This window comes from Cyrtonyx montezumae, unplaced genomic scaffold (genome assembly GCF_038088225.1).
Source record: "Cyrtonyx montezumae isolate F1298 unplaced genomic scaffold, pur_monq_1.0 scaffold_23, whole genome shotgun sequence".
NCBI lineage: Eukaryota > Metazoa > Chordata > Aves > Galliformes > Odontophoridae > Cyrtonyx > Cyrtonyx montezumae.
In genome coordinates, this window is record NW_027071970.1 from 4,064,159 (window position 1) to 4,072,827 (window position 8,669).

At 44.5% G+C, this 8,669-nt stretch overlaps 1 protein-coding gene across 1 annotated transcript; it reads left to right on the forward strand.

Moving 5' to 3' along the window:
• The first annotated feature begins 628 nt into the window (after positions 1-628).
• On the forward strand, positions 629-8,425 carry YWHAH (tyrosine 3-monooxygenase/tryptophan 5-monooxygenase activation protein eta). The gene is made up of 2 exons (XM_065738925.1): positions 629-843; positions 6,998-8,425. The coding sequence occupies exons 1-2, from the start codon at positions 757-759 to the stop codon at positions 7,652-7,654; spliced, it is 744 nt and encodes a 247-aa protein (XP_065594997.1). The 5' UTR covers positions 629-756; the 3' UTR covers positions 7,655-8,425.
• The last annotated feature ends 244 nt before the right edge of the window (positions 8,426-8,669 follow it).

Sequence of the window (8,669 nt, forward strand, 5' to 3'; positions counted from 1 at the left end):
TAATGTTTCTGTGGATATACCCGCATACATCGGCGGGAGGAACGCGCTCTTTGGCCCAGCAGTGGCAGTGTCCGGCTGTGGATGCGCACCGCCAGGAGCCGCTCCCCGCCCCGAGCGCGCACCGCTCGCACGGGAGGAGCCGCGCACACAGCGGCTGTTCCCGACTCCTTGGAGCTCAGCTAGTGAGACGCGGGCAAAGCCGAACGCAGCGGCGGCTCCGAGGCCGAGGAGCAGAGCGGGGCCGCGCACCGCGGGGCACCGCCCGCCGCCCACCTCCACCTTTGCAGCAGTAAAATGCAGCACTCGCACCGCGCATGCGCCTCCCCCCGGCCGGCGCCCCGGGATGGCTATTTATAGCAAGTGACGTCACCTAGAAATAGAACGCGACGGAGCGGCGCCCCCCTCCCCTCCCCTGCGGTCCCCTCGGCTCCGCCTCCCCGTTGCCTTCCTAGCGCGCAGGCGCAGGCGGCGGCAGCAGCGCGGAGCCGGGCGGAGAGGCGGGAGCTGCACGCGGCGCCGAAGGGACGCGGCTGCAGCCCTGAGCGCGAGGCGCCAACCGCCGCATCGAGCTGCATAGCGGCCGCCCGCTGAGTGAGTGAGTGAGAAAGAGAGCGGGCGCGAGGCGGCGGCGGCTCCGCGGCGCTCTCCATACGCGCTCGTATCTTCGCACCGCCCGCGCGCGGATCCCCGCCCCTGTGCTCTCCGTCTGAGGGGCGCAGTGCCCGGCCCGGCCCGGCAGCCACCACGGAAGCGGCCATGGGGGACCGAGAGCAGCTGCTGCAGCGAGCCCGCCTGGCCGAGCAGGCGGAGAGATACGACGACATGGCCTCGGCCATGAAGGCGGTGAGTGAGGCTGGGGGAACGGCGTCCGGGCCGGCGCGGGGCGGGTCCGGGCGGGATGCGGCCGCCGCGACCCATGGCGGTGAGGAGAGGAAGGGGAGGGGGAGGGTGGAGCCGTGTGGCGGCCCGAGCCCCGCGGCCCCGTTCTTCTGCAGCCGCTTTCCTCCGTCCCTCGTTCCCCGCGCGGTCCCTGCACGGGGGTGTGGCTGTCCCCGCGCCGCCAATCGGGCGCGGTGCGCTGCGGTCGTTTGAACGGCGCCCGCCCCGCGCCGACCGCCGCGCCCGTGGGGCTGTGCCCGTGGGGCCGCGCCCGTGGGGTGCGGGGCGGGGTGGGGCGGTCTGAGCACGGCGCGGCGGGAGGAGCCCCTTCCTTTTCTAGAGGGTTCTGCCGTAGAGGCTCCAGCAGCGGCCTCCCCATCCCCGCGGACGTGAGCGCTGCGATTCGGAGGTGGAACTGTGGTCGCATCCGGGTATGCGCGCAATCTGTTTTCTGAGCTTTAACGTTGCCTTCTTGCCTCTTTTTGTAGGGTAGCGTTCTCAGTGCGTTCCTTGCACGGTTGAATACTGACATGTGTTTAAGCTGCAACTGCGATAAAAATGAATTGTACTGAGCTGTTTGTACCGGGGCATAATAAAACTGGAGAATGACCAAACTGCACGTCTGGTGTCTTTCTTAAAGAAAACGATTCTGAGGCCTGTGTTAATGCTGGTAAATGTTTAGCGTTGCCTTTGCTGTATCTGATTGCAATTGATTTAATCTTGTTGCTCTGGTTTCTTTTTGTGAACACCGAAAGGCCCCAAGAGGGCTGGTTTCCCTTGGAAGTAGTGCTGCTTGAAGGCATGAGAGGACTTTGGTTTGAAAGAGTAGCTGCAAATCAAGTTCACATCGTGGATTGATTCTTGCAAAAAGTCTCCTTCAGGGACTTACATCTCTTAAATGAGGGCAGGAATTAGACGTTTATTTTATCTTGCTTTTTTAACATTTAACACACTTTGCCTACAGTGGCATAATAAGCACTAGTGTCAGTCTAGTTCTAAAGCACAAATACTTGAGTATTTCCATATTAAATGCTGTTGATGTGAATAAGCTGTGGTTCAGTGCTATTACTAGAATTCTGGCACCTACAATGAATCAGTAGTAACAGATTTATTCATCAAGAACACTTTTCATCCCTGTTTCTTAAGGGTGTAACCATGAATCCACTGCTGCCCTAGAAGACACCATTTCTAGCTGTAGCTGGTAGCTTTTTTCCCCCCAACTACTGCTTAACTATAGTACACATAATGGCTCTCTGAACCTGTGGGACGAAAAGGACGTGGTTGCTGAGCTTCAGGAAATAGGTAAAGCACAAGTAACTAGTGTGTGTTTCCACTTGGCATCTTAAACTGAATCACTGCTCAGTTTTCATTCATGGAGCTGTGGTATTCTGTAATAACATTTTGCCCTGCAGGAAGTTGTGTAATGATGAGCTTCTGTAATTCAGAGCTTGCTAACACTGTAGATGAGCTGTCTTGAGCATTTATGAGAAGTTAAGTTATAGATACTGAAATATAAAAAATGCAGCTGATTTTTAAGGGCAAGCAGTTGCCTCCTATTAAGCTGTTGGTGTAATTTTTCCTCTCTTTAAGATTCTAGTTGATTCCATAGACGTGAGCTTAAGCACATCTTGCACTCTATAGAGATGTTAGGCTTCCTTCAGCAGGGAGCTGATGTTCTAAACCGGATATTTATTTTCAATGCAGGATATGCTGATTTGAGAAGATTCTTAGAAATGTTACTTCACATAACATATTTGATTCTTTCTTTAAAGGTGCTTTGTGAAAATGCTGTGTTCCGGTGTAATGGAGATGCAAAGGGTTAATTTCAGCTCCAGGTGTTTACCACCGAGCTTCTACAGCGCACGGTATTGTCAGCAGCCTGATATTTGCTCTTAAAGCATGCAGTGACAGATTATTTTAGCAAAAGCATATTTTTACACTATTTGGGACTTGTGAAGGAAAAATAGGCCAAGACTGTCATATCAGCTGTTGCTATAGAGCTGGAGAGATGCTCGTTTTCAGTCCTGTTGGTTTGGTCTTCTATAGAAGAGCCAGATGATACAGCAATTGCAGCTTAAAGAAGAACCCGCTTTTAAAGAATACGTTTTTTTTGTCACTGTTCTTAGATTTTTGCTATTTCTACTTATATATGTATTTATAATGTAAGTGTATGCCATTAGCAGCTGCTTGTGTGGTTAATGAAGTTGCTGTTACAAATCAATGGGTTCAGCTTTTTTTATTTTAAGTCAAAATTATTATCATAGAAAATCTGTGCGTATGTAAATGTCCCTCTACCAAATGACATCCTTCCAGGGGTGGTGGCAATCTCATTGCCTTGAGTGCCTCTAAGATTCCAACTGTTTGAAGTGATCCTACATGGTAGGTAACAATCTACTTCCAAACACACCGGAGAAAAACATACTTGTGTTGCAGTGTTAAAAGCTCTTGCTTTGCTGGGACAAATGCTGAGCGTATTGGGAACCTGAATGCGTTTGGTGTTAGATTGTTCCAGAAATTGACTGTAAGTGTTGATAGTAAATACTAGTTGAACTGCTTTGTGCTGTAAACTGAGTATTTCAGTCAGTATTTATCCATGTGGCCAGTATCCATTATGGCATGTGGTATTTTTTTTGGTAGTAAAGGTACGTAGCAGGTGTTTAAAATGGAGATGTCTCACTTATGTGAGATGTGTAATTTTCAGATGGGTGATGCAGAAGACATTTACCTCACCCTGCAAATACAAATTGTTGGTATAATCTAGAGCTTTAATGTGAGATGACTTCCACTGTGGTTTCATGTAGTAAATGTATCTGTAGAGCTACCAGTGGTTGATTAAAATGGAACTGAAGCCACGCAATGCAAGGTGCTGCTCTAGCTGAAATGAATTCATCTGGTTTGCTCAGAAATAATGAACAGAATTATTTACAGACTTTGTCAGGAGAGTTTTAATGATTAAATGTGGCTTTCCTGCTCAGGTGCAGTCTTCTGTTGCTCATTGTCAGCTCATTATGAACTTGCGCCAGCTCTGACAGACATGTTCTTGCTAACAGAACAGGTACAGTCACACGTGCAGTTTTACCTGGATCATACTGATGCTGTTAGCTAACCTGACAGTGCATTCATCTGCTGTCAATTATGGAACTATTGCTTTGGTGAATTTTCACTGTAAAATGAACTTGGCTTGATGTGGCTCATGTAAGATGATGTGAATGAAAGTCAGTTCTGAGCTGAAACAGCACTGCCATGCTCTAGGAAGTCCAGTGTTGTGGCTGGGATTCCTCATATGCTCCCCGTTCTTTTCTAACTGAACTATGAGAGCACTTTTTGGCAGTGAGCTGAGGAGGAGATATCTTTTAAGTATTATAGAGCCAAAAGTCTTTAGGGTGTTTTTTATCACCTGTGACCTGTTAGAAGCTCATACCCTGTGTATTCAGCTGTGTTATTTACAGTCCTAAGGTGATGCAAATTTCAGTGAGAGAAATGTTTGCGTAAGGGAAGTATGGAGTTGCACATCCATAAGTTAATACTACTTTGAAGGCATGCTACAAACTGCTTTTTCTCTTAACTCTTGTTTTTCCTAATAGCCATTGTAAGAAAGTCTTGGTGAAAAAAAGATGAAAATATGTATCTGGAGTTGAAGATTCCTAAAGAAAATGCTGTAGGTAGAATGGAAAACATTTCCTTTAGCGTTTCAGGTTTTCTTTTCTATGCCATCCCAACATGTGAAGAGTAACGTCTGTTTTTATGTAATTTGCTAATGTAACTGAAAGTGATACAGCAGTTGATAGTTCCCTAAAGGTCAAGTGCTTTCTTTTCCTTCTAGTTTCTCATAATACAGCTGTTGTGCTCAGGCTGTAGGTGTGGTTTTCATGTGCATAGACAAGAAGGATCAGTATTCTTTTAGCTAGGATGGAGAATTTGAGATGGGATGGGTTCAGCATTAATGAAATAAAAATGGGGAGGTTGGGTGAAAATGACACTGATGTCCTGAAGCTTGTTGAAAGGTGGCACTGGAAAGAGCAGTTCCACTCCAAGCATTGGAAACTTCTGCCATGGGAAGAACCACGGGTGGGAACCCAACTCGTTTGTTCCTGCACTCCTGCTAGGTGCTGCTCACCTGAAAAGTGCTTATCAGTTTTTACATTGTTAACAGCATTGGCGGGGGATATAAATTACACTTAGAGGTAGTGTGATACCGGCACTTCAATTGTACTGTGTCTGAAAAGTAATTCACCTTAATTCCAGCTCTGATGAAGGAAAGTGGGAAGGCTTTTGAGGGCTAGGTTTTTTGCAAGTGCTGTGTCTCCCATGCAAGTGGACTATGAATCAACACTTTCAGAGTGGATGTTGTGATGCATTTTCTGCAATTGAAAATGTCTGAAGGGAGAAAATAAGCCAGGGAAAAATATCTAGAATATTCTTTCAAGGGTAGTGATATCGTATAGGATTATTCTTTGTCTTGTGACAGATGGGGTGAAATTTTAAAATCTGATAATTGGTGTCTCCATAAGGAAATACACCAGCCATAGAGCATAGTAAAAATGTAGGTTTACATAGGTTTTTTTGGTGGTTCTCCACCAAAGTGTCCACCACTGGAAGGATGAAGTAATTATTAATCTGTGGTGGTTTTTTATTCTTTTTAGTCTATTTTTGTAAACACAAACGCTATCCTAACAGACTGGAGGGGAATAGAAGGGCCTTAGCTAAGCCTTTACATCTTGAGGGATCTGATAATTTTACTAGAGAAAATGATACAGGAGGATCTGAGTAGAGATTGTGCTTGGGAAAGCGGGGCATGGAAGCGTGAAGAAGCTTGTGACAACAAATACATGAGAGCTGATTCCTGTATTTAATGATTGTAGGTCTGACATTGTATCAGGGTGGGCACAGTGGTGGGGAGTTCAGCTCCCAGAGCTGAGGGGAAAAGGCATTTTGGAGATAACTCAATTTGAAGTAATCTCTCTTTTTGAGAAAGTTAATTATTGTAATTATTTTTCAGGCTTGGCAGGATCCATGTTTACTGGAAAACGCACCGCTTTCATCAGTGGGCTCAGAACAGTGTAAATATTTGTGGCAGTTACTTGTAGATTTGGCTGCAGACACTCTGTGTCATGCAGATGTGCACGTTTCTTTGGAAAATGTTAATTTTAGCAGTGCACGAGCAATGGTAGGTTTATCTTCAAGCCAAAGTGCATATCCTTACAGTGCTGGTGACTTTCAGTGCAACTAATCAAGTGTGTTTAAGGTAGTGGAGCTTTGTTCAATTTAATTCCTATGAACTTAATGTCACATTTCTAAATTTTCAAAATTTGAACAAATTCAAGTGACTGTAGGTCTGAAAGGCCTTTTATCTCTTCAGCACGAAGTGAAATAGGCTTAAATGTAACCTTGTATGTTTCTACCCTTCCCTCTCTGCAGCTTTTGTAGTAAGAAGTTAGGTTTTTTTTCCCAAATAGAAAACAAGGAAAGCAACTCTCATTTGTTCCACTTGTATGCAATTTCTTTTATATCCTATTCTTAAAACTTGCCTGCAGCCACCAGTCAACAGAAATCAGGCTAACTTCTGTATTACATTGTGTAATTGCTCACTAAGTGAATGAAAGGCAGTATGAAGCACTAACTCCATTTGTACTATGCAGAGCTTAATCACAGCGACCGCAGTGCTTCCATCTCTGCTGGTGAATGAAAAAAAGCAGCAAGGGAAAGAAATACAAGAGCTGCAGCATTTCCAGTGTCTGTGCTGTATTCCAGATTCATAAAACTGATATTCTAGGTGCATTTAAATTAAGTTTGTAGTCTGCATAATTATAGCTAAGACTTGTACGAATTAAATCCTCCAGATACGTCTTTGTTACACCAGCCTGACTCACTCTTTTTGGTGAATGTGCTTTGTAATGGGTTGTAAATGCCACAGCAGAACTGGGGGGAGTTCCATTCTTGTGTGTCCCGATTGCAGAAACAGTTTTCAAGTTTAAATGTTAACAAACTGTTTAGTGGCTAGAAAAGGAGTTTTGAGATCCAGAAGGAGTTTTGAGTCTTGTATTTTACAATAGAGGTACTGAAGGAACCTTGTGATTTCTGAAGATAAACCCTTTGAATTTGATCTTTGTGTTTTCAGGTAACTGAGCTGAACGAACCTCTCTCAAATGAGGACAGAAACCTGCTGTCTGTAGCCTACAAGAACGTAGTTGGAGCTAGACGATCTTCCTGGCGTGTCATCAGCAGCATAGAGCAGAAGACTATGGCTGATGGGAATGAGAAGAAGCTGGAGAAGGTTAAAGCCTATAGGGAGAAGATAGAAAAGGAACTTGAGACAGTCTGCAATGATGTTTTGGCTCTCCTCGATAAGTACTTGATCAAGAACTGCAATGACTTTCAGTACGAGAGCAAGGTTTTTTATCTGAAAATGAAAGGAGATTATTACCGCTACTTGGCAGAAGTTGCTGCTGGAGAGAAGAAGAACAGTGTTGTGGAAGCCTCAGAAGCTGCCTATAAAGAGGCCTTTGAAATCAGCAAAGAGCATATGCAGCCTACTCACCCAATTAGGCTTGGGCTGGCACTCAATTTCTCGGTGTTCTACTATGAAATCCAGAATGCTCCTGAGCAAGCCTGCCTTTTAGCCAAACAAGCCTTTGATGATGCCATAGCAGAGCTGGACACACTAAATGAGGATTCCTACAAGGACTCCACTCTCATCATGCAGTTACTTCGAGATAACCTCACTCTGTGGACGAGTGACCAGCAAGATGAAGAAGCAGGAGAGGGCAATAATTAGAAAGCTTTCCTCTGATCTGTCTTTCATCCACTTCACAATCCCTGTCATCACCAATATTACCTTGCCACAGTCACACTAAATATCTAGTGCTAAGCATATCTGTATTGTACAGCTGTTCAGATCTGCTGTCCACTTTATCAAGAAGCAGTTTCAGATGAGCCTTCCTGGGCATTGATGGATTGATTGGTTTATTGGCCCTAGTTATCTTAGTTGCACTTTAACAGTGCAGAAAGATATTAAATGAGGCATTTGTAGTTTGCCTGTTGATTAGAACAGATGGGAAAGAATAATGGAAAATGAATGAAGATAAGATTCCAGTTAAAATTTTTGCCATTTGAAATGAGCTGACTGTTCTGTTAAGCAGTACATTTGTGCATGCAAAGTAAATTAGCCACCTCTGTTTTTTTTCAGTCAATGCAAACAGTTAAGCTGATGTGAAATGACAGCCCTGTTCATCAGTTTACAATAAACTGTTTGAAATGTGAAGTTTCGGTAGCAAATTTTTTTTTGCCTCTTAACTTATGTGCACAGTTTATTTTCATGCAGTGCATCTACCTAAGAGTTTTGATACTTGTAACCTTTTGCAGTTGTTTTGAAGAATCATGAATTTATTTTTTGTAAACTCTTTGGCTGTTTAGTTGTCTGTGTATTCTGACAACACTATGTCAATATTAGGCCATGTTAAGATGGATGACTGAGATGCCAGACTTCTAAATTAAATGTTTTGGAATTAAACAAAATAAAATGCTGCTTCGGGGAATATTATCTCTACGTAAGCTGTCCTGTCTTTTGTTCAGAGCAAAGGCTGAGTTACTTAGTGTGTTGCTGATAAGCTGGAACATTTCATTAGAAGTTTAATAAGAAGTTGTCTCATATGCTAAAGACAAATGAGCAAACAACAGTATGCTAAAAAGAAGAAAGAAGCCCACAGCAATCTAGGGTGATACTTCTTACCTGAGGTAAAGGAGTTTCCTTAAGGTATGTGATAACAGTTGATTTGTTGGTGGAGCAGCTG